Source organism: Pituophis catenifer, unplaced genomic scaffold (assembly GCF_029215685.1).
Source record: "Pituophis catenifer annectens isolate HBS135680 unplaced genomic scaffold, rPitCat1.0.hap2 SCAF_3, whole genome shotgun sequence".
NCBI lineage: Eukaryota > Metazoa > Chordata > Lepidosauria > Squamata > Colubridae > Pituophis > Pituophis catenifer.
The window spans coordinates 44,871,461-44,897,820 of NW_027256883.1; the positions used below are offsets into that span (position 1 = coordinate 44,871,461).

General features: G+C 36.7%; 1 protein-coding gene across 3 annotated transcripts in view; it reads left to right on the forward strand.

Moving 5' to 3' along the window:
* Window positions 1-26,360, forward strand: part of NOL4 (nucleolar protein 4) — a 139,417-nt gene that overhangs the window by 97,356 nt on the left and 15,701 nt on the right. Inside the window, exons 8-10 of one of the 3 annotated variants that reach the window (XM_070942314.1) lie at window positions 569-760; window positions 17,100-17,216; window positions 25,406-25,586. In XM_070942314.1, the coding sequence (XP_070798415.1) occupies window positions 569-760; window positions 17,100-17,216; window positions 25,406-25,586 (490 nt within the window). The remainder of the gene's footprint in view (window positions 1-568; window positions 761-17,099; window positions 17,217-25,405; window positions 25,587-26,360) is intronic. The other 2 variants (XM_070942315.1, XM_070942316.1) reach the window with 2 other exon arrangements.

Below are 26,360 nucleotides of genomic sequence, written 5' to 3' on the forward strand. Positions count from 1 at the left end.
CTCAAAGAGATACCAAGTTCATATAATTTAGCTATTTAATCATCATCTAAAGGAGAAATTTCAGCTGTGTATTGTGCACGTGTATGTATGTGTGTGTATGTCTGTCCAGCAAATGAAGGTAGTGGAGAGGGAACTTATAGGTTGTTGATTCCACTGGTCAGCTATTTTCTATTATTTTTCAAATTTTATATAATTTTGCATGACAATACACACACCATAAAATGTTCACAACAGAGGAAGAATAAGAGATAAGGGTTCTACAGACCAATAAAGCAATAAAGCACATTGTTAATAAGAGACATGAAATGGTGCTTATTTTTACAATCTATGTTTTATTTTCCTCATGATTTCTATACACTATAATCTAATCTTTTCTTGTCTTTTGTCAGCCCTAAAATAAAATCCTTGGTTGCTTAACATTTCTGGCTTTCCATCACAAAGCTCTTCACTGTGGTTTTTTTTTTAATTAAATAAAAAAAAGCAGTCTTCCTATCTGTAACTGAGACAGGAAGCCTAGAAACCAAGTACCCCTCCAAATCCTTCTCCTCTGTCTCCCTCTTACCAACAGATGTTTGTCAGGCTGTTTGTAGATGAAAACTTGGACCGAATGGTCCCAATCTCTAAGCAGCCCAAAGAAAAGATCCAGGCTATCATTGACTCATGCAGGCGACAATTCCCTGAATATCAAGAGCGTGCCAGAAAGCGTATACGTACTTACCTCAAGTCCTGCAGGCGGATGAAAAGGAGTGGTTTTGAGATGGTGAGTTTTGATTTAAAACCCAGCCCTAGTTTTCATCAAAACCCCCATATGTAAATCCATGACACTATTTTGTTTCCATCTTAGTGTCTCTTTTTATTTGTATTTTTGGTACTATCAGGTCAGAGGTTATTCTCCTCCTTTCATCCCCTTTCCTTTGACCATGCACTTGAAATGCTTTGCCAAATAGAGCACACATTTATGTCTAATATAAATTTATCAAAATGGAGGAACACCACAAGATATAAAGGAAAAAACACACAGAAACAAGTTTCCTTCATGTTTTTATTATTCTAACATTTATATGACAATATGCATAGATAATCTGTTTCTTAAATTAATTGCATGTTTGCAATTTAGTATGCATATACATGCCTATGCTTAATTACTGATTGTCCTTTAAGGTTGTCCTGCTTCAAAAATCATTTGGAAGAAGTGTTTGAACCTTGTGTGAGCACAATAATTCTTATTAAGGTGCACAGAATTTTCTCAGGGTTCTGTGTGGCCTGAAAAAAAGATGCTACTGATTTAATAAATTAAAACAAAGTTTTTAGTGTGACTGAAGTATATGCTGTAATAGGTAGTACAGAGCTACTGTGCTTGTGTAAAATCTAAATCATGTTGAAGCAAGCACAACCCTTTAAGGTGTTGTGATTTTTAACATTTAGATAAAACATATTTTAAAGTATACTTACCAATTTATTTATGAGTTTAAATAAAATAGTCTTTTTCAATCTGTCAGATTTCTTGCAGAAAGAGATATATAAAATATAAATGAATATTGGATAGTGGCTGTTAATGAACCATGCTTTTATTTAAATGTCTCACTGAAATTAAATACCAAAACACATCTTATATGACATAGAAGGAAAAAGAAAAACCCTGATGCAAATTATTGTTAGCACTTCTATAAAAAGACCAAAAATTCAAACTCCAAATTCTTCCCTTCTCTCTTTTTTCAAATACCATTTTTTATTTCAAATGCAATTTTAAGAAATACATGAAACTTCCTTCCTTCCTTCCTTCCTTCCTTCCTTCCTTCCTTCCTTCCTTCCTTCCTTCCTTCCTTCCTTCCTTCCTTCCTTTTCTCTCTATTTCAGAACTTCAGATGATTATGTTCAAAATAAAGGATCCCATCTGCTAAAATTACTAGTTTAGGAAAAGAAATAAAAGAAAATATTACTATAACCAATTGCATTTGTATACACATTTCATACATTTGTACAGCTTTTCACAAAAAGTAATGGCTAGTGATAAACAAGGGAAACAAGTTATTAAGGGTGATGAAAAAGTATATGTTCAGTTCACATGCCAAAATATGAAAAAAAAAATGTTGGGATATATAGTAATTTGAAATAATGGCAAGTGCATTTAGTAAATATAATATCGTACTTTCACATTTGTTTGATTAAGTCATTTAATAGAATAAAAATATTTGTGCAATTGTCTGATTTTGGTAACTTTTCTGTCTTCCTTGGACAAATTTTATGTAACTTGTTTCATGTTCTACAAATATGTGGTCTCAAAAGTGTTGCATAGTCATAATTATTGTAAGCCATACTGACTGTTATACATTTTAAGAAGATGCAGACATTCTTACATGGAAATAAATAGGTAGATGAAGTTATGCTCCAGCGTTACCATGAGTTAGGTAGCCTGTACAATTAAAGTATCAGGCTTTATAGATTAGAAAGTATGGCAAGAAATTCTTCAGGTCTATTGTTTACAAGGAAAATGTAAGTTTCCATCTGTCATCAATGGGAAAAATAATACGCAAATGGTCTTACCACACCTGAGTGAAGGAACCAATGTTTTTTTTTCCAGTGAATTCTCTACATCTTTTCTTCCATATCAGCATAGCCTGGAACTAGCGGTATCTAGCTTCCTTTACAGAAGATAATACAGAGAATAATGATTAATAGGGACTAAAGCAGGGGTCCCCAACCTTTCAGACCTCAGGGACCACTAAATTCATAATTTTAAATCCCACAGACCACTAATGATCTGCCTAATGACCAGCTGGGTGGGCGTGGCTAGGTGGTCATGTGACTGGATGGGCATGGTAAACTCGATGTCACTCACATTGAGTGGTGCCTCGCCGGTCTCTACTTGCCTCTCTCCTCCCAGCCCCTCCTCGCCTGCCCACCCAGGCTCCTTAGTGCACCAACAGGAAGCAGTTATTGGAGCTAAGCAGCCACCATGAGAAAAAGTTGGCAAAACAGCTCAGTTCAAATTGGATCTGACCGAGAAGGAGGCTCAGCAGAAGCACCTCACTGAGGACTAGGAGCATAGGCTTTCCAAAACAAAGGGAAGACCTGTGGGAGTGCAAGGCCAGGTACCGGCGCCTGGAGGCTCAGTGGGCTGAGATGGTCAGCCAGTTCCAGGCCATGATGCAGTCCCATTGGAACAAGGCCCTCCTGCTCTTTGCCACCAGCAGCGCTTCCCTCCAGCCTTTGCCCAAAGCCCTGCACCAGGAGGCTGAAGCAGACCCCAAGTCAGAATTTCTGCCCCCCTCTGACCCGCACAAAATGACCCTGAAGGGGGAGACACTCCACAGCAACACAAACATTCATTTCAGGTATCCGGCCCAGGGGCTGTAGTTTGAGGACCCCTGATTTAGTGCAATATAAAAAATGCAAATAATTTTTCTGCAGACCACCAAAATTTTCTCATGGACCACCAGTGGTCCACGGATCGCTGGTTGGTGACCGCTGAATTAAAGGGTCTTAACTACTGTATATGGATGCTTGTCTTTTAAAAGCTTTGTTTTGAAAACATGACTATGTCAATGTGGATGAAAATTTGTCATCAGCTTAAGTTCTTTCATATAAATATTTTTATTACACATTTTAAGCATACAATTCAATTGCTAACCATGAATTTTTAAAAAAACAAAACCAGCCTGCTGCTACCAAACTACACAAATACAGGACTTGGCAGGGTTCAATGGATAAATGTTACCTGGTGCTGATGTGGTGAACTAGAGCAGGAAGTCCTTGATTCAAATACAGCATTAGCCACAGAAACTCATCGGATGACTTTAAGCCTTTCTTTCGCTCTCAGGCCTACTTATCACATATTTTTTTTATATTTATATTTTTAAAAATATTTTATTAAATTTCTATACCGCCCTTCTCCTGAAGGACTCAGGGTGGTGTACAGCCAGAAATAAAACCATGACAATATAAAAATTAAAAGCAATTTAAAACAATTAAATAAATTGGCCGAAAACTCTAATAAAACAACCCATTAAAATAGTAAATTATTATTATTATTTAGGCCAGCCTTGCTTGTTGGAATAATAATGTTTTTAGGACGCAACGAAAGGTACGCAGGTCGGGAATCCTACAAATCTCCGGGGGCAGCCATTCCAGAGGGTAGGGGCCCCCACAGAGAATGTTCTCCTCCTGGGGGTTGTCAGCCGACATTGCCTAGCCGACGGCACCCAGAGGAGCCCCTCTCTGTGGGAACATACCGGTCGATGGGAGACTATCGGTGGCAGAAGGCGGTCTCGTAGATACCTAGGTCCTATGCCATGGAGCGCTTTAAAGGTGGCAACCAGCACCTTGAATCGTGCCTGGAAGACCACCAGGAGCCAGTGCAGCTCGTGCAGGAGCGGTGTTACATGGGAGCGTCGAATTGTTCCCATAATTACCCACGCGGCTGCATTCTGGACCAGTTGGAGCCTCCAGGTGCTCTTCAAGGGGAGCCCCATGTAGAAAGTGTTACAATAGTCCAGATGGGAAGTGACGAGGGCGTGAGTGACTGTGCGTAAGGAGTCCCAGTCCAGAAAGGGACGCAACTGGTAAATCAGGCGAACCTGATAAAAAGCCCCCCTGACCTCAGCCATCAGATGGTCTTCTAAGGACAGCTGCGAGTCCAGGAGGACGCCCAAGTTGCAAGCCTTCTCTGAGGGGGTCAAGATCTCACCCCCAATAATCAGTGATGGAGTCAACTGACTATGATGGGACGCCGGAAACCCCAGCCATTCGGTCTTGGAGGGGTTAAGTCTGAGCTTGTTCCTCTCCATCCATAATCTCCGCATGGGGATTATGGAGAAAAAGTGAAGTGAAAAAGTGAAGAATTGAGCAGCATGTATATTGCCTTAGAACTCCTGGAAGAAAGACAGGATGTAAATAAATCAATTTTATGTACTTTTCTGTTCCAATTATGGTAAACATACTTGTTAACTTAAATAGTCAACTTCATATAATGAGGAAAATTTGTTTAGCTGAACTGGCGGGCGTCATATTTGTAAATTACTGAGAATTTTAATCTCTGAAGCATAGACTAAAGAGAGCAACCAAAATTATTTTTAAAGTTATGTTCAAATCAACAGACATTCAAATGAAGTTAGAAAACAGCCAATTTGGGTTAGTTGTACACTTGTGTGATATTCAGGTTTTTTTTTTTTTAATTGAAGTTTTAAAAAAATTGTCTGTTTTTCCAACTGAAATTGCAATTTAATTTATTGTCTGCAGTGTACTTCACTTCAGACAGTACAGTAAGTTTAAACAAATCACAGGTGGGTGGTTTCTAGCCTTAATGCTCAGAATAAAGATCTTAAAGATAGCCCAGGGTGCTTTTTTATAAGCCAAAATTATGGCTTTGTTACCTAACTATTTGATAACATGCCCAATTACTGTAGATAATTAAATATAGTTAAATGGTCTCTGTTTAAATTCTGCTATAACTGGAAGCCAGCATAGGTTTGTTAAAAACAGGTCATGCAAAAACAATCTTATTTCATTCTTTGACAAAGTGACTATAATTAGTAGGCCATCGAAAAGCTATGGACATAGTATACTTAGATTTCAGTAAGGCATTCAACAAAATAGACCACAACCAGTGGTGGGATTCAAATAATTTAACAACCGGTTCTCTGCCCTAATAATTTCTTCCAACAACCTGTTCATCAAACTGCTCAGAAAGTTAACAACCGGCTCTCCCGAAGTGGTGCGAACTGGCTGAATCCCACCACTGACCACAACCTTCTTCTAGGTAAGCTAGAAAAATGTGGGATAGATAGCATCATCACCAGATGTAAGTATAACTGACTGACAAACCATACTCAATGAGTCCTCCTTAATTTTACTACATCTACATGGAGGGAAGTAAGCACAAGATTCTGCCTTAGGTCCAGTACTCTTCAATATCTTCATAAATGACTTAGATAAGGGAATAGAAGGGGAACTCATCAAATTTGCAGAGGACACTAAGCTAGCAGGAATAGCTAATTCCCCAGAAGCTCAGGATCCAAACAGATCTTGACAGACTTGAACAACAGGCCCTATCTAATAAAATGAAATTTAACGTGGAGAAAAGCAAGGTTTTATTCTTAGGCGTGAAAAACCAAAGGGACAAGTACAGATTAGGCAAAACCTGTCTCAAAAACAGTAACTGTGAGAAGGACCTTGGAGTGCTAGTGGACACTTATATATGAGCCAGCAGTATGCAGCAGCAGCCAAAAAAGCTAATACAATCCTTGGTTGTATAAACAGAGGCATAGAATCAAAATCACATGAAGTATTATTACCACCTTAGTAAGACCATAACTGGAATACTGCATCCAGTTTTGGTTACCACATTACAATAAAGATGTTGAAACTTTGAAAAAAAGTGCAGAGAAGAGCAAATAAGATGATTAAAGGCCTGGAGATGAAAACATATGAAGAACAGTTGCAGGAACTAGGTATGGCTAGTCTAGAGAAAAGAAAGACTGGGGTAACATGATAGCAGTATTCCAGTATTTGAAGGGCTGGCACAAAGAAGAGGGAGTCAGCTTATTTTCCAAAGCATTAGAAGGCAAGAAAAGAAATAATGGATGGAAAGTAATCAAGGAGAGAAGCAACCTGGAATTAAGGAGAAACTTCCTAACAGTGAGAACAATTAACCAGCAGAACAATTTGCCTTCAGAAGTTGTGGGTGCTTCATGACTGGAGATTTTAAAAAAGAGACTGGACAGTCACTTGTCTGAAGTAGGGTCTCCTGCTTGATCAGGGGGTTGGCTAGAAGACCTCTAAGATCATTTCCAGCTTTATTCTGATTTATTTATTGATTGATTGATTAAATGAATGGTACTTCAAAGTATCCCAAATAATACTGTACTATACTTCCAAATAGGGACGCAGTGGCTCAGTGGCTAAGATGCTGAGCTTGTCAATCGAAAGGTCAGCAGTTCAGTGGTTCGAATCCCTAGTGCCCCATAACGGGGTGAGCTCCCATTACTTGTCCCAGCTTCTGCCAACCTAACAGTTTGAAAGCACATAAAAAATGCAAGTAGAAAAATAGGGACGACCTTTGGTGGGAACGTAACAGTATTCTGTGCACCTTTGGTATTTAGTCATGCCGACCACATGATCATAGAGAAGTCTTCAGACAGCACTGGCTCTTTGGCTTTGAAATGGAGGTGAGCACCATCCCCTAGAGTCGGGAACGACTAGCACATATGTGCAAGGGGAACCTTTACTTTTTACACTTCCAAATGGGATATCTTTACAGGGATCCTTTAGAAAAGAGACGTATATCGTGAGGTTCCAAGGCAATGTGCAGTCTTTAAACCCTTAGGTATGGCTTTTAGAGGCCTTCAAGAGATCTTACCAAATTTAAACTTTCAATGGCAAGTCCTTGGAATGGTTACTGATTGCAAACAAAATGGAAATCAATGCTTGGATGACTACCAGAAAATCAAATGCAGTGTAAGACTACCTCAACAAATAGTTTCAATTTATGAAAAGTAGTGATTATGGTTTGCATTGCATTTATCACAACCTACTTTATTGTTTATAGTAGTGGGCAACATTCAGACAAAGTGAAACAAGTACAGGAGTGACAATGAGATGATCATAGAAACAGAAATTAAATCCTGTGAAGATTGATAGGCATTTTGAACTGTGGGGAATGTGGTTTGAACATACTTTCAGTATATTCTGAGGCATATTTTTAGGCAAGATAACATTTTTAATAAACTATTTTTGTCATACATGGAATATATATCTGGGTTTTTCATGCCAAGATTAATCTAACTTTATCGATCTAACCTGCTGCTTTTCAGACATCTTGGATTACTGCCATCATCAATTCAGTTCACTGAGACTTGCCGGACTGATATTGATTCTCTTTTTCATTATCATTCTAATACTTATAGCAATGTAATCTATGCTAGTCTCTTCAAACCAAGTCCCATATATAGGCTTTTATGGGAGGGCACATTTGGACGAGGGTATGGCAAAACGAGCATTCTGACATTGCAATACAAACTCCACCTCCTGTAATTGTGTGCCGCACAGGGCGAATTTTGCATCTTGTCTTTATGACACATATTTTGTCATTATCATGGTTAGAAATGGTTCCATGGAGTTTAATGGATCTTATTCCTAGGAAACTCAATATTGGATTGCAGCCTAAGTAAGCTATTACTCAGTCTTGCCACTTAGAAATGATTAAATTTCACAAAGTTTTAATGATAAATTGTGTTTGGGGACATTGCAATTTGTAACATACCCTTCTTGGGAGTCCATTTGAATCTAATTGAATGGTGCATAATTAAACCTTTATAGCAGACAAAACTATAAATTATGAAGATGCATCTGGTGGCAAAGTGAGACAGCATCATAATGTCCAACTTTTGGTAATTTAAAATGGTCCTTCCAGTTTTAAGATTTTTCTTTTAATATTTCTATATTTTTAAAAAGCTACATTTTTCCCAATATCTCTAATATAGAATTTTATCATGTTCTGATAATTATTCTGTAACAGATGTTTTATGCCTAAACAAATAATAATAAGATTCAAGTCATCTATACCTACTACTAACATTACAAAATAACAACAGGTGGGATAAAGTAGATTAGGAGAGAAAAACCGCAGAACAGACAATTTAGCCAGTTTAAGGAGGTGCCAGACTATGTGGCTTGATTGCACATCAGGAAGTAGTTACAAGTGAACTGTGGGTAACAAGAGGTTTTGAAAGCAAACTGCTTCATCTCCAAAGAAGGTCTTGTGTTCACTTCACCAAGAAGATTTGGAATGGGCATACCCACCTGCAAGTTAAGGCAGTTCTGTGTTAGCCAATAGGTATAACTGGGGCTGGTAGAATCATTTTCTTAAGCACAGGGGTGGGTCTAAAATTCTAAACAGTTTTTTTTCCCTCTAGCCATCAGCTGGGACTCAATAGGCAGCAATAGATTGGGGGTGGGGCCAAATAAAAGGTAAGAATAACGCGGAGAGTGGGGGTGGGTGGGCAGAACTGGTTCAGTGACATCATATCGTCACTGCTACCGGCTCAGCGGAACCGGGCCGAACTGGGAGGAACCCACCACTGCTTAAGCAGAATTTTATTGCATGATGAGTAATGCTGGGTTTTTTTCCAGATCATTATGTCAGTGCAGATTACTATTTCTTCAAAAGTACAGTGTTCCACTATCCTTCTTCATCTCAGGTTGCAGGAATCCATCAACAGTGTTAATTTAGGGCTGTGTGAAGAAGGAAGACCTCCAAATCTTATTGTGCATTGAGCTCCATATTCCTTAAATGCCAGGTAGAAACTAGGAAGAAAGTTTATTGGATAGAGCTTCACCAAGAAAAAGAGTGATATCTTCTTGAGGATATTTCTTCAGGCAACCAAAATGTGTTTGGAAAAGTTTAAGCTAGTCCATATGCTGGGTCATGCCAAAGGACTGGAAATGTTCGCCACTACCACACATTTATCATGTTCTCAATTTGTCACCAGTCTTCTTTGATGTAATGATAATGTCATTTAAAGTAAACTAGACCATGTAGAGGATCCCAGAGGGAATTATTTTTCACTCCCACTCAAGGGAGTTCCAATGTAATGTAGTAATTAAGGTCTTGACCTGGGACTAGAGAGACCCAGAGTTGTAGAAATTGGAAATTTTTCAAGCTATATTCTTTTAAAATCTATTTATTTAAAATGTCCTCCTTTTCCCAGAGAAGATAATATTTACAGAAAAGTTAGACCAATATAACAAGAATGGCACAGGCCTGATTTGATGCTAGGTTTTATTTTTTTATAAGTGCCAGATTCTTTTGCGATACCACGTGTTGAACTTGGCAATAAGAAAGAAGATCACCTTGGCAAATTTGATGGAAATAGATTGAAGGAGATTGGGATGGCAGCTGGCAAAGGAATGCCTATCACCTGGGCCAAGGATGTCAAATTCAGGTCGTCACGGCAGTGTCACATGACATATTGGGACTTTTTTCCCCTTCGCTAAACCGGATGTGGGCGTGGTCAGCACATGATGGATCTGGCCCATGGGCCAGGAGTTTGACAGCCCTGACCTAGACTGATCTCTAAAGCTAAACAGCATCAAACCTGATTAGAACTTGGATGAAAGATATTGTTGCTCTTTGCAAGAAGTGACTGCTTCCTGCTGAACAGGCAGAGTTTGTTGCAGAATCTGGAGGAAAATAAGACTGCCATTGTCTAGGGATCAAGCTCAGTGAAGAAGTGAGTGCAGAGGATAAATTAAAGTTGGATTAATTAAAGTTTGGAGGGGAAATTTAGGAGCAATATACACAACACATTTTCTTTCCTAACTTGGTCTTAGGTAATTGGCTAACTTGAGAGACCAGGCAAGGAACAAAAGTAAGTCTTTCTTCTAGTGAAACTTTTCTAAGTCTTTATTTTCAATATATACATAAAATATATTATATAATTTATAAAGTATGCATATATATATATATATATATATATATATATATATATGTAAAAAGTTAAAATCTCAGGTGTTTTCCCGTGTCATTATAAGTTTGTTAGTTAAAATGTTTAAAATCCTGGCTAAGATCACAGCTTAGAATCCTCTAAATTCCCAAACAAAAACCTTTTTAAGGTCTTTCAAAAACTCTGGCTGAAATCCTAACCAACACTTTAAGGTTAGGCAACGTTTCGACAAGCTCTCTACCTTGTCATTTTTGGGCCTTTATTATCAGTTTAGAAGCTGTGGTTCATGCTTCATTATACTAGCTGCAGCCTGAATGTGATTTAACGGTCCAGTTTTCTCTGGCTCCCTATTACCAACTGTCAACTGCAAAGAGGTAAGAATTCTAGTAGGCATCACAGCACCACTGGTTGCCTGTTGAGATCTTAGCATATCTTCTGGCTTGGTTCTCTCTCTCTCTCCCTATTGCTAGCTATCAACTGCAAAGAGGAAAGGGTTCTTGTATGCATTACAACACCACTGGTTGCCTGTTGGGAACTCTGCCTATCCTCTGATGTTAAAATTCGAGTTTCCCTCAGTGCAGGTTTCCAAATACTTGATAACCTAGAGGCGTCATCTCGTCTATTCATATTGTGTGGCCTCTTTTCAATTTCGATAGCCTCCTATATATATATATATATACACTTTATAAATGTTTCAGCTTCATTTTTTTCTAGTTATCATTTTTTCTAATCCTGCCATTCAGACAGTGTATTTGCCATGTAAGATAAACAGATATACCAACAATATTTATCCTTGTTTCTATCTTATTCTGAATTAATCTGTTTCTCCAGATTCATTTATTGTTCACTATTTTCCCAGGAGAAAATTCAGGTGTTCTGCCATACCTATTAGCCTTAATAGAAGAGCTCTTTATGAGAGTAAAAATAAAAAGTGAAAAATCTGGGTTAATATTAAATATTAAGAAGATAAAGTTAATGTTGACCAACATACCTAGTGAATTTACAGTTGACAGGGAAGTGCGAATGGTAGCTGGTTTCATTTTCTTTAGCTAAATTATAAAGATTAACAATGTGCTGGAGAAATAAAGAGAAAAGTAATCTGAGGCAGGAAGACAAAGTAACATAAGATCGTAAAGGATAAGGATATTTCTTTGACCACAAAGATCTGAATAGTTTAAGCAATCATCTTTTCAAGAGTAATTAGCTATGAAGTATAAGCCTTGAAAAAGAGAGCGTGAAATAAATTAACCACAAATATGGTTGCTAAGAATATCACAGGATACAAGAAGAACAAATAAAAACTCCCTTGGGCTGACAATTAAAAATTAAAAAAGCATGTATGTGGACATTTGGTATGAGTATAGAAAAACGGCAATGCTTCACACAGTTGAGGGAAATTGAAGTGGAAGACTTCTATTCCCCTTAATACATTATCTGATGTATGTGGATGTTATCACATGGGAAAATCCTTGGAAGAATACAGATTAGGTTGAGGTTGAGATGGTGAACATTTGTTATGAAGTCACAAGGAATCAAGCCTGATTAGATGTCATCTCACTAATTTAAGAAGCAGAAGGGAAGATTAATCTGACTCAGCAGTCATGCTGAGTAACTTGCTGGTAACATGTCTGTATTTCTGGCTGAGAATAATCTTCCATATACAGTATTTGCAGCAAATATAAGTTAACGGATTGGAATGAGGACTGCTAACACTTTTAACCCAAAGGGCAGAAATGTGGTAATGCTTGTGTTAATATTCTTAAGCTGAATGAAACACACTTACTATTAACAGGTTTAATTTATATTTTAGGACTCCTTTCCTAAATTTTGGTAGAAGTATTCCTATGATGAGAATATAAAAAAAAATTAACGAAATTTCATAGAAATAGAACCCAAAGCTCTAAATAAATCTCATTTTATTTAAAAGGACAAAAGGAATATCTAATTTTTGATTAATTGAAAACTGAGTTAAAATAATCATTTCTTCCTTTCACAATATTCTCCATTAAGTTTTGATAGTGTCTGTTTGCTAAATCTCTCTTCTCATCACCCTCCTTTTATGAAACCTCAGCTTTGTATGAACACCTGTCTCATGAAAAAACAACCTAAATTGATTAGGAAATCCTAAAGATGTATCTCAAGAGATACATGTGTTACATTGCTTAGCTTTTGCCCTGTCAAATTGTGTATGCATTTACTTTTGCATGTAGCCTTCCCCATTTCACTGTGACAGGAATAAATTGGGTCACAAGTTGATATTATGTACATTCATGCAGCTGGTTGGGGGGGTGTTTTTCTAATTAACTATAAAGTATTTGTTGCTTCTTTTCATTCTGTGATTACAATTTTTCTGGAAATTGGAAAATTATTGTTGCTTTATAACAATGTAGAACATAGATAAATGCTCTAAACCTGCTATCTGGGGCTAATTTTGTCCAAATGTCTCTTTACAAAATATTCAGCTGCGGTTGCCCTCCTTCATTTTGTTAATAATTACTTACTGATCTTTTTCTTCTTCTTAATTCATGTGCAACATGAATTAAAAAACACTGAAACTGCTATCAAATGCAATGTTGCAAGGATCAGAATGATAACATCAATATATGTCAATTTGCTATGGGTATGAGACAACATTAAAGTAAAACAATATCGGGACATCCAACAGAGTGCAGTGCTGTTCTTAGTTCGTAATGAAAGTGCTGTTCAAATATGCACATTATGTTCATTTGAATTGCATGTCTCTTGTAATGAATATTTCAAATACATGCCACCACTATTCTCAAGATACACTTTGCAGTCTTAATTCTATAACAGGATGTTGGTGAGTAGTTTTGATTCTGTTTAGGTATTATAATTTAATTATATCTTTTTTTAGACATTTGAAATTTAACTATATATAAATGAACAGTTCTATGTCCCACTACCAGAATTACTGAACACTTTGATACTAAAGAATAAAGTAAGACATATATTTAAAACACATTTAGAGGATATATGTGTAAGAGAAATATGTTATTTAAAAGGCTGAACTGATAGAACATAAACATATTTGCCTTCTTAGCTGAAAATATACTTTATTTTTTTTTATAAATATACCTATTTTGTGTACATTCAGATAAAAATATGGCACACATAAGATTTCATTTTTAAACCTGGTTTTAGAAGTATTGGACATGGACCAATCACTGCCTTAAATATAATAATTGTAATCTAATCTAAGCCTGTGCATTTGCCCTTTCCTTTACATTTGGGAAAGATACTGTAATTATTTATTACGTTGTATATAATATATTTGTATAATGAATAATATTATAATTAATTAATTATAATTATTATATGATATTATTACATTTGTGCCTCTGTGTTCATAAATATCTACATTTGACTATAAGTAATAGATTTCTCAGTGTAAGATTTTGGATATTATTACTGGTCCGATGATATATGCAATTTTTGAAAATTCAAAGGATATTTGATAGAATATTGTACTTGTACAGATATATGCAGGGCTAAAAAATCATCACACATTTCAATTAGTTTAATCTAACAAATGACAGATTTTGAGATCAAGTAATTTATCAGGACAGGTAATTCAAAGTATGAAGGAAAGCTTGCCTTCCTAGTATTTTATGGCTTGCACATGGATTTTATTCAAATAAGGAAGTAATAAATGAGATTAATTTATATACTGCTAAATTGTTAATTTATTAATATTTCCACCCTAAACATTCATAATATTCTAATCATGAATTCAAAAGTAATAACACAAAAGTAAAAATCTTAATGCAAAGTAAAATCTTGAATTTTCAAAAGGTTGCAATTTCTTTGTTAAGGTTATTGTCCCTGACACTGATAGTTCAGCTATCAAGATCAGTAGTAATTTATATGGGAAGAAAATGATCCAATAAGAACCTGAATGACCTATAAAGTTTAGTGAAGGCCTACCGGTTTATATGATCATAGCAATTTAGTGAAGTGAATTCTTTTATTTTAGAAATGTACAAAATACAGGATAGTAAATTTTTATTTTTCTAAATAATTTTTTTCTTTTTTGTAGCTCCTTATTTCCAGAATAGTATGTTTTCTCCAAGTTTTCCAATACTCTATATTTTGTAAATGTTGAATCTTATGCAAACATCTAAGAGTGTCTGAATGTGAGCAGAAGCGAGAGTGTGTGCATGTGTTTATATGCAGAATATTTTCAAGTGAAATAAGAATCATTCAAGAGTCCACTTGAATGACTTTCCCCTGCAGACTAGAGTGGACTTTTCCATTACAAAGCATCTGCCTTTCTCTAGTTTTAAACAACAAACCTTTAAAAATAATGAAATAAATTGAGTTCATATGTAATAGAAAGTTCTTATGTAAGATTATGCAAATTTCTTGGACTGGGGAAGATAAAGTTTCAAATAACTCAAGAGTATTATCCATTCTCCTCTAGATCATACCAAATCTTGTATGTTACTTTCCTCTGAAATAGAAAAAAGTTCAAGATGGCATTCCAAATGACAGAAATAGGTAATTTCTGGGATGGTTACTCTAACTGAGAGCATTTATTTCTAGAAACTGCCAAACCATCCCTAGAACAGTATGATCTTGGAGAAGAATGAAACAATTCAATCCTGAATCTGTGAGCATTGCATTTCCATACTTTTATGTTATGTTTCAGTTGCTGCATTTGCTATGGTAGGGCAAGCCTATTATTTTAAAATTTAAAGTCCAGCCCAGTCAAAGTAAGTATTTCTAAGTCCACTAATTTCAGGGGGAAGACTGGTATCCCTTATGTGGGTGAAACTCATTTCTTATCTTGAAAATATGAAAATATAATAATCTTTAATAAAATCCACTGCTATTTAGACTTTCTTTTTAATTTGTTACATTTCAGTCTTCTTTTTCCTGTGTATCTATTATATTTCAGTACTAAAGTTAATTTATTACTGAATTGCCAATTTCAATATATTCAGTACTCAAATGAATGGAATAGTTCACATTTGCAACAATAAACTACAACCAACAGCATAGAAACAGAATCTGCATTATTTTCTGAAGCATGCAATCTCTATGAATGGGCGAGTTTCTCTTGCAGGAGCTGTAGCCCCTGTGATTCCCTCCAGGAATTTAGGAGCTATTAGGAAAATCTATTATAGAGAAAAAGAAAACTCCTCCAACATGATGACTTATACTATTTGATTTCCCTTAGTCACATAGATACTAAGAAGAATGAACTATTATGATGGGAAATAAATGACAGTATTGGTAGAGAACAGAACAGTGAGAGCAGGTTTTCCCCCAATTCTCATTAACTCTGCTTAAAATAATTGCTTCCCTGTAGCCACTTGCAATGTGAAAGGATATCTGTGACAGATTACTCTTACTTAATACTTGAGCGGCATGTTGACTTGTCTGTAGCAAGATTGTTAGAAGAGTGAGAATGAGGTCTGTCACTTAACAGTACTACCAACTCTCTTGATATATGTGCATGTTTATGTGTCTGACACTCAATTTATGATTTGATTCCAAATTAACCCTTGGGTGCAAAAATATTACCTATATTTTGTTTGTATAGTTATTCAATTGTGTGGTCTTTTGGAAAATGAATACATGAGTAAAATGAATTAATTAAAATAAATGAATTTCATTAATGATGAAAAGAATATTCCATTATTATTTGATTTTATAAAAATGTTAATGACTGATCTGTGTCGGAAACTAGTAATTTACAGCTTTTGAATACTTAAAGGGTTAAGACATGTACTATAGTAGGATTACAGTTTGCCATTGTAATAAAAAGTATTACAAACACCTCTTTATTATTCTTTAAAGAAAGCTTACAACCCATTGGATAAATAAGAGCCTTAGTAGTACAGTGGTCTAAGGCACCCTGTTATTAAGCTAGTTATTAAGACCAGCTGCCTGCAATTACTGCAGGTTCGAATCTCGCCAAGGCTCAAGGTTGACTCAGCCTTCCATCCTTTCTAAGGTAGGTAAATTGAGGACCCAGTTGTGGGGGCAATAAGCTGACTTTGTATAAATATACAAAAGGATGAAGGCTATTGCTGAGCACATTGTAAGCCGCCCTGAGTCTCCAGAGAAGGGCGGCATATAAATCAAATTTAAAAAAAAAATTGGTAAACAGTTTAAATGTATTTCTTCAACAAAATTAAATTGCTTAAAGATTGCTGCTGTCACATATTTTGAAGATTTTCATTTGCAAAACTAGTTAAAGAGAAAAGCATAAGGATATAGTGGTAAAACATATATTATTGTAGTAGTATTATTAATTAAATCTTAAGTTATATTTCAATAATACTTATTGATTACTTAATATTTGTATAACATATTTGTTTTAAGCCTTTTATATTTATTATCTAATCGTAATCCTTACAACAACACTGAGTCAGCATTGTTATCCATGTATTACCCTGAATTAGTGGAGTTGGGAGGGAGTGCCATTCCATTAATGGCCAGGGTAAGAAACTAGGTTGTTTTGAATTCAAAAGGATGAACTGCAGGTGAAATCTCCAATTTTCACTTTTCAGTTTTGACAGTCCTTATTTCTACTTTTTGTTGAAGTAAATTAAGTAGTTGCCTATTGACTGCTTGTCCTCATTATTATGAATAATCTTTTTATATTCTCTCTCTCTTTCTTTTCTATAGTCAAGACCCATTCCCTCACATCTTACTTCTGCAGTAGCTGAGAGTATCCTAGCTTCTGCTTGTGAAAGTGAAAGCAGGAATGCTGCAAAGCGCATGCGATTAGACCGACCGCAGCAGGTACAGTGCATGAGAAATGGGGAACACAAGATGTATATTCAGATGTCAGGTGTCTGAACAAAAAACAAAACAAAATAAACATAGAGAGATAAAACCTATAAAGAAATACTATGTCATTTTTCTTATAATTTTTCTTAACGACTCTATTGTTGAGGTTTTTCCAGTTGAAAGTGATATTGTATGAGTGATATATTGTAATATGAGAACTCTCAGTCTATTCATGCAGTTTTGAGTAACTTTTCTAAAAAGGGAATGTCTTCAGTTTGTATTGGAGGAAAGAGGAGAAAAGTAGGAATAGGATGATACATAGGCTCCAATCAATATTTGATTGCCCATATGTTCTGTTATCTACAGTTAAGGCAAACTTGTAACATGACTTGGAAGCATTTTTGGAAAATTTGAAAATTTAAAAAATAGTTTATCATTGCACACTAAAAGTCTCATTATCAATATTGTATTGTAAAATATCAGACATCAATAGGTACTGTATAGCATATTAATAAGGACATCTCCATTGCTTCATTGAGAATCTTTGAAATCTCATGGATAAATTTGTAAAAAAAATGCATTTTTATTCTATTTAAATACAAAACTATGTCATTATAATACATGTGTAACCTCCCCCCCAATTATAAATACCACTCAGATTGGCTAACAGTAAAAGTCTAAAATAAGCTACAAAATTACCTAACAAAAGCAAGCTAAAAATAACTGGTAGCATCTGTAAATAAAATGTTATTGTATGAACATCTTTACAGAGGAAGGCCAGTCTGTTGTTTTGAATCAGGGACTTTTTTTTTTTTTATTTGATTTATATGCCGCCCTTCTCCGGAGACTCAGGGCGGCTTACAATGCATTAAGCAATAGCCTTCATACTTTTGTATATTTATACAAAGTCAGCTTATTGCCCCCACAAACTGGGTCCTCAATTTACCTACCTTAGAAAGGATGGAAGGCTGAGTCAACCTTGAGCCTGGTAGATTCGAATTTACAGTAATTGCAGACAGCTGGTGTTAATCACAATACTATCAGTCTGCTGAGCCACCAGGACTTTCAGAGTTTATGTGCAATCCCTGAGAATGGTGCCTTCTATTTGTTGGCCAACATTACCACTATTGATGGAAACACAAGATAATTCTTATCTCTCTTTTTTTAAACCCATGGAGCTGTTTTCAAAAGTGGGTTAGAATGCTTTCTATACTGCTTGGACAATTAATGTATTTTTGTTTTCTTTGGTTTTAATGGATGTTAAAGTGAGCTAATTATTATTTTGTTTCTCTTGTTTTTAAAAATTAATAGGGAGGATCACAATACACAATATAGGAATCACCGAATGTTTAGCATCTCAGATACAAAACATTTGGCTATTTCTAAATTTGTAAGAACAAATTTAGACTCTTCAGTGTAGTAAAGATACTCTAGTTTTGATACTGTGTTCATGTAAACAGTTAAGCTGCGAATACTTCAGAAATGATTATATCCAGTGTTTCAGAACGCACATAAACACAGCTCTTCTTTGCTATTCTTTTAGAAAGTACAATATTTTTCTGTTCTGTGCTGACATTGTACTTTAAGAAATCTCATTAATGTTAAGACTTTCTAATCATTTTTAATGAAATGCAAGTTAGTAAAACAATATGTGCTTCATTTTACTCCCTATCTGCTATCTCTAATACAATGAAGAAAAAATGAATGTATTTATTATTACAGGTATATAAAGCAGTGCAAATTAACGTCATCCAAAACTTGAAACAAAGCTGTACTAATATATAATTGCATGCACATCTTTAGCGTAACCACACCTGACAGCAACCCAAAAGCATTTTCCACCTAAGATGGCATAACTAATCACTGCTTCACTTCTCTGTACTCATCTCCATAATGACCAGATTGTCTCTATGGTACAGCAATCTATCCAGACAATGTCCACAGTAACTTGCTCTGACAAAGGAGCCCTCCGAGCAAGGCATTTGTGCCAATTAGCTATTTCTAAGAGTCAGGCTGACCATTCTTTTGCCATAGCTCTTCAGATTCCTCAACTTGTGTTATAGTCCTGTGATTGGTTATAATATTTAGCTTACAATACAAATACAATTTATTATTACAGTCTTGGACCAGAACAAATAAAAGCACTCAGTATATACTGTGTTTCCCCGAAAATAGGACATGTCCTGAAAATAAGGCCATGCCTGATTTTTGGGGTAGGCCTAAATATATGCCCTCCCCCCAAAATAAGCCCCCCTGTCTTACACACACACGCACACACAGGTCCCTCACCCCCCCAACCCTCCCAAGGCAGCCACATCCCTGCAAACCCCTGCGCTCCCCGCTCTTTTGCCGCCAGCGGCACCAACCGTAGGCCTCGAGCGCCTGCTCCTGTTCCTGTGCCATGGTGGTGGCCTTCCTGCTCTTGCCCCTGTGCCCAGGCACTGCATATGCATAGCCTGTGCTACCAAGCACCCGCCACAATAGCCCCAGTGCAAGCATCGCTGCCCCAGGGCTTCCTTCACAGAGTGGCCACTGGTGGCCAAGCTCAGCTGCAGGCGAGGAGCATTGGCCATGGCTGAGCTGGCCAAGCTGTATCTGTAGGCGCTGCCCTTGGCACAGCTGCCCGGCATCTCACTGTTGGGAACCTGGAAAGAGTAAGCTGGACCTGCAGGCTCGCCAATGGGTGCTCCGGTCAGTTAGCGCTCAGTGAATCAGAGCAGAGAGGAGCAGGGGGGAAGGGGAAGCCTCAGGCCATGGTCACCATAGAGTGGGAAGCACACTCCCAGAGCGGCCACTGCCCTTGCTGGGGTTTGGAAGATGCAGAGGCAGAGTTTGGGAGAGAGAAAGAAAGACTTCTGCTGCTTCTGCTTTTGGGTGCATGCAAGGAAAGCAGCAGAAGCAACAGAAGTCTTTCTTTCTCTCCCCCAAACTCTGCCACTGTGGCTTCCAAACCCCAGCAAGGGCAGCGGCCGCTCTGGGAGTGTGCTTCCCACTCTATGGTGATGGCTGGAACTGGACCCTGCAGGGAGAGCTGGCCTAGGCTGTGGCTTCCATACAGGTGCTGGTGGTGGGCACCGGCGGCATTGGTTATGAGCTGAAGGACCTGATGCTCACCAGCTTTGCCACATCGACATGGTGAGCCCTGGAAGGCGCGTGAGCCGGGGTGGGGTCAGGCATTCACGCAGCTTGGCGCCTTCAGGCCACTTGTGTTCTACACCCCCCCCCCTGTGGGAGGGGAGGGGCTTGATGGTGGCATGCCCGGGCCTCCTGCATTTCCAAACTAATAAGACCCCCAATAATAAAGCCAAGCCTTATTTCGGGGTTCAAAAGAAAATAAGACCCTGTCTTATTTTCGGGGAAACACAGTATACACTTAAGAATTCTAGTATAAAATAATAAATAACAACTAAAATCTATAATAAAATCCAGTGTCAATTATACATGGTCTGACTATACAATAGTTGCAATCCCTAAACTGTGGCCCGTTGTAGATTCAACGCTAAAAGGGAAATGACTAAGCAGTGCAAAGGGTTAGACACAATTGTTATATACATCGCTATGGTGGAGAAGATACGTATTTGCAATGAATCCCCAGTGCTGCTGCGCAGAATCTGGCCACCTGAGCTGTAGTTATGGACTGTTCATCCTTAAGCAGCCACTGAAGATAAGTAGTGTCGGAACGGCCAGGATACCTAGCAGTTATCAGCAGAATATGTTTTTTCCTAATCGCCATATAAAAGGAACATCTAAGGAACATCTAATGTGACCCACAGTCTCCACCTCTCCTGAGCCTCAGGGACAGAGTCTTTCCGTGAAGGATATCCTTTTGTACATATAATACTGACTCTTCAGATTGGTGGTGGCTATTATTCCAGAGTAATTCTGGGAAGTGTTCAAAACAAAAACAATGCTGATCTTTAACTCTGGAGGAGCTGCAGGTAGAGTGCCCTAATATATTTTGTTGCGTCCACAAGCCACGGCGTTGCCTAGCAACCCAGAAGCATCTCCCATTGGCTAAGACATGACAGCCCAGCTGGTGGGAAAATAAATGCACACCATTGGTTAACTCGTTTGACAGCTGCTATATAAATAGCGGCTTGACAGAAAGTTGTTGCTAGTTTCCACATTCTTGTTGCATATTAGTTGTTACCCTAATAAAGGGATTTATCTTGGAAACCGTCTCGTCTCAGTTTCTAGCCACCCTCGTTCTTCCGAACAGAGCATATTTCCATTCCTAATGTGCTATCTGAGACAAAATTTATTAGGATTTTGAAAGGAACCACCCTGCTAGGAAAGCTGTTGGTAGTAAAACCAGCCCACTTTGAAAAGGATACTGTAAAACTGGGAAAGAGCATAAAATGGCAAAGCAAATTATCAACTATCTGGAATAACTTTATCTGAGGAAATCTACTAGCTATGGTCATTGTCAGCGACCTGTAAATTGAGAGGCAGTATGCGTCTAAATAACATATCACAAATATTCCAAATAACATTTGGCTTCTTGTGGACATCTGGCCAGTTTAGGAATAGAATATTGGACTGGAGAGGTTTTTGATTTAATCCAGTGGGATTATTTTCACATTCTTGAAGACACACCTATATTTTTGTGTAAAAAAAGTACTCCATATATTCTTGTATTATAAATATTGGCTGCTATCCCTACTGGAACTTTATTTTATGTAAGTTGAAGCATACTGAGCTCTTCTATTTAACTAGCACATGATCTTGGAGGGTTAATGCATTTTTATTCAGATAAAGTTCCCCGAACACTTAATGTTAATGGGATTTAATGAACCAAATCAGCAGCCAAACAGCATCTAGTCCCTGTTTAGAAATAAAATTTTCCATCTCTACTGATCGCATCAACTCTGTAACCTTATTGAAATTGAAAGAAATTCTTGGCCACTCTGATATGCCAAAACACACAGCTGTAATTTGAGCTTTTAAGTTTATTGCTCATAAAATTTAAACTGGGTCAAGCCCAGAAGAATTAAACCTAATAGAAAACACAACATTATGTCAAGATGGTTCTTTACTAGATTACATGGAAAAAACAGCATTGTCCAATCAGACTATGGATACTAAAGAAAATGCCCTCAATCCCCATTTGCACAGCTGGTCACATTCAGCAACTAATGGACTTGGATAAGCATGTGCATTTCTATTTACATCAAAAGTTGCACCTCTTTAGTTCTTGGATCAAAATGAATGTGTTGCAAATTGGCCAAAAGCTTGTTGCTGGTCAATATTTGTATTGACATTTTTGCTGCAAGATTCATGATGGCTTGAATTGCAATTTATATCACACATACAGATACACAGAATCACTTGGATATAGGTAATGTTTTATAACAAACTTCATTTGTCTAATAACTGTAGAAAATAGATCCCTGGATTATACAGTACAGATAGTCCTTGATTTACAATCACAACTGAGTCCAAAACTTCTGTTGCTAAGTGACACATTTGTTGTTTTGCCCCATTTTTCGACCTTTCTTGCCAAATTTGTAAAGTGAATCACTACAATTGTTATATTAGTAACATGGTTGTTAAGTGAAACTGGCTTCCTCATTGACTTTGCTTTTCAGAAGGTTGCAAAGGGTGATCACATGACCCTAGGACACTGCAACCATCATAAATATGAGAGCCTTGGTAGTACAGGGGTTTAAGGCACCCTGTTATTAAGCTGGTTATTAAGACCAGCTGCCTGCAATTACTGCAGGGTTCGAATCTCGCCAAGGCTCAAGGTTGACTCAGCCTTCCATCCTTTCTAAGGTAGGTGAAATGAGGACCCAGTTTGTGGGGGCAATAAGCTGACTTTGTATAAATATACAAAAGGATGAAGGCTATTGATGAGCACTTTGTAAGCCGCCCGGAGTCTTCTGAGAAGGGCGGCATATAAATCAAATTAAATATATATATATATATATGAGTCAGCTGCCAAGCAGCTGAATTTTGGTCACATGACCATGGGACTGCTACAATGGTGTGAAAAACAGTCATAAGTCACTTTTTTCAGTGCCATTGTAATTTTGAATGATCACTAAATGAACTGTTGTAAATTGATGACTTTCTGTATAAGTATTCCAATGATGGGTAATGATAAAATAATTTTCCAAACAGAAAATTCCTGATATACCAGGGTGTCTTAGGTTATCCCTCTAAATTTCAGAAATGCACAAAAGATTACAATTTACCTCATACACTACCTATATCTATTGCATTTATGCATCATAATAACTTTCAATAATCTCAGTAACACTGAATTTATATGCAACTGTGATTGCTACTATGAAATTGTTCTCCTGGTACTACAATCTTGTCTGTAATTCTATTTTAGACTGAGTGGACAGTATAGTTCATTCCCAGGCCAGTTCTATTTTTCTTGAGCAGCTAATATCCCACATGAGAAGAACCCATATTATTTATTACTCATAAAATCTATTATAGGGATTATTGCGACAATGCAGGCTACGGTGACATACAAAAAGTTCCCATGCCATTCCAGATTATGAGTAGTGATTAAAGATTCCTCCTAGAATCGTTTGCACTACAATTTGAATATTAATCCTTAACATTGCATCCATTTTTAAAGGAATTAATGCCTACTTCCTAAATTGTAATTCTATAACATGGGAGTTGACTTTTCACAGCAACAGCAATTATTCTCTATTTTGTCTTTCTTATCAATTGTTGTTAAGTCTAGGGTGCTTTATGGCTGGTGTTGTCTTTTTGAATTCTAAAGTCCCAGAGCACTTTAGCTTCTTTATTATTAATATTTTGTGTCCATAATCTATGGTTAGATTCACAGACTAAGGCTGGTGGAAATTTTAGAATTCAAGTCCTAACCAAGGATCTAATAATTATTAAGGTAGGGTCTAAGGACAAGGAACAATTCCAAGCAGAGTGAGGTGTGTTGTTTTTTTTTAATTTAGGGAATTCTTGTCCAATAAATTCAATACTTTCAAACATCAGTCCTTTAGGTGTTGCTCCGATACAACTGGTATATCAAACATCTTATGAACAAGAAGCCTGTCTCTTTGGATCTTAAAGCCCCATAAGAACTTAACCTGTTCATGTTCCAAAAGCTTCTCAACTTGAGAACATCAATAGTTTCTACTACATTCAAATCCAAACCTCTGGCAAAGTTTCCAATGAATAATCCTGACAACTCAGACATGACCCTGTTTATAGTCAGTTTGTGAAATTTTGCTGCAGCAAAAAACAACAACAATTATTGTTGGTTCATTGCAATCAGCCAGATATTTTGACTGGATTTGACATTTTTGTCCACCTATAGAATCCTTCCCAAGGACATGGGAAAGGCATATGTTGTTGTTGGATGGCATTAAAGGTATTGTTGCAAGATGTAAGCTGTTTCAAGCTGCCTTTTGTTATTGACTAATGGTAATTTTGTCATTTTACTGATAATTTATTTTTTCACAATTATTTTGTCAAGTATTTATTATTATCTTCATAGGTGTTGGTTGTATTAATTGGGATAATTGAGATAATTGATCTAGCATTAATTTTGAATGGTGTATAGCATGAGTGGCAACCTTTGTCATTTGCCATTCTGGGTTGCTGGGAGTTCAGCAATGTATGGAATAATAAGAAGTCTCAAATCTGGATTTTTGCATTCCATGTACCAGAAAGTTGAATAACAATCATCTTAATGATACTTTTTGAAATATAAGCAGGGTTATCTATCATATCAGACATGCCTCTTGGTTCAGGTAGAAAATGAGACTGGCAGTGAGTTAAATGCAATGCCTCACGATGCTTCTTTCTTCCATGTTTCTCTTCTATGATTCCATTATACAGTTCATCATGGTATCATGATAGCAAGCCAAACAAATGCCAATATTAGCATAATAATTGCCTCTTAATTTTATCTGTAGTTTCACTTTAAACTTCCATGCTCTGAGTTATCCTTCATAGAAAAAAAGGTGGAGACTACAGATTCATAGAATTGGCCATACATTTGACCAATGATAATAATGACAGTTAAAGTTATGCAGAGCTTCCTTTGTTTTATTTCTGGCAAGATTAAAATCTCGCAGTGGTTGTATTACAGCTTTTCTTAATTTTTTGAAAATAATTCATAAATACTCTATTAAACAACAGTATAATGTCTTAATCTTTTTATGAAAACTATGCCCCTCTAACTTGACATTCATCACTGGACATTGTTCCTGTAGGATGATCCTGCTTCTGCTGACAAACCATTTAAACAGGAACCAACCCAGGTCACACACTCGACATCAGCTGTTTCCAGTACACAGGAGGTGCTGTACATCAATGGAAATGGGACCTACAGTTACCATAGTTACAGAGGGTTAGGAGGAGGTCTGTTAAATCTCAGTGATGCTTCTACTAGTGGTGAGTGTTTTTGCACTTTTGCATATACATTTGCACGCATACATATCTGTCCTCTTTGGAACATTGTTTCCTCCTTTATTTCAGCATAAAAATTAGCCAAACCATTCAGTTGTTCTATGGGCTAGCATCCTAATATTATGTTAATGGACACAGATTAATAATGTTTAAACCTCAGCTCTTTCTCTAATTAAACCTAGATCTATATAATATAAAATGTAGAGTATTAGATTTGGGAAAAACAAAAAGAATCATGGAAAAGCATGGTAATTGGAAAGAATTTTCATTTTCTTTTAATAGAATGGAATTGTCTCTGCCTACTTTATCCATTTCTCAACATCCATGACGTTTCATTACCTTCAGTTTTTTTTTGAATTTCAGTTATATTGCTAAAGAATATTCCAGATACTTAAAAGAGGAAAAATAGTCATTCTGATAAAATTCACAGGGAAATCTGGAAGTATTAGAGCCAATATTAATATATTTATTTTTAAATCAGAGTAATAGTTACTTGATCAGACTACTAGTTTCCTCTAATACCTCATCTTCAGGATTAAGAAAGTATTACTGTTTGCTCCAAATCACTATTGTCCAATTTCTTGTTTTGAGGAATACTGTGACTGTGATAAATTTGTGATCTTGATCTGAACTGGCCATCTTTATACTTTCATGTTAACTTTTTATAATTACTATATATAAGGAATATCTTTATGCCTCCCATTTGCATCGAACTCTCTCAATCTATCAGTCTGGAAATATGACACAGATGTTCCCTAT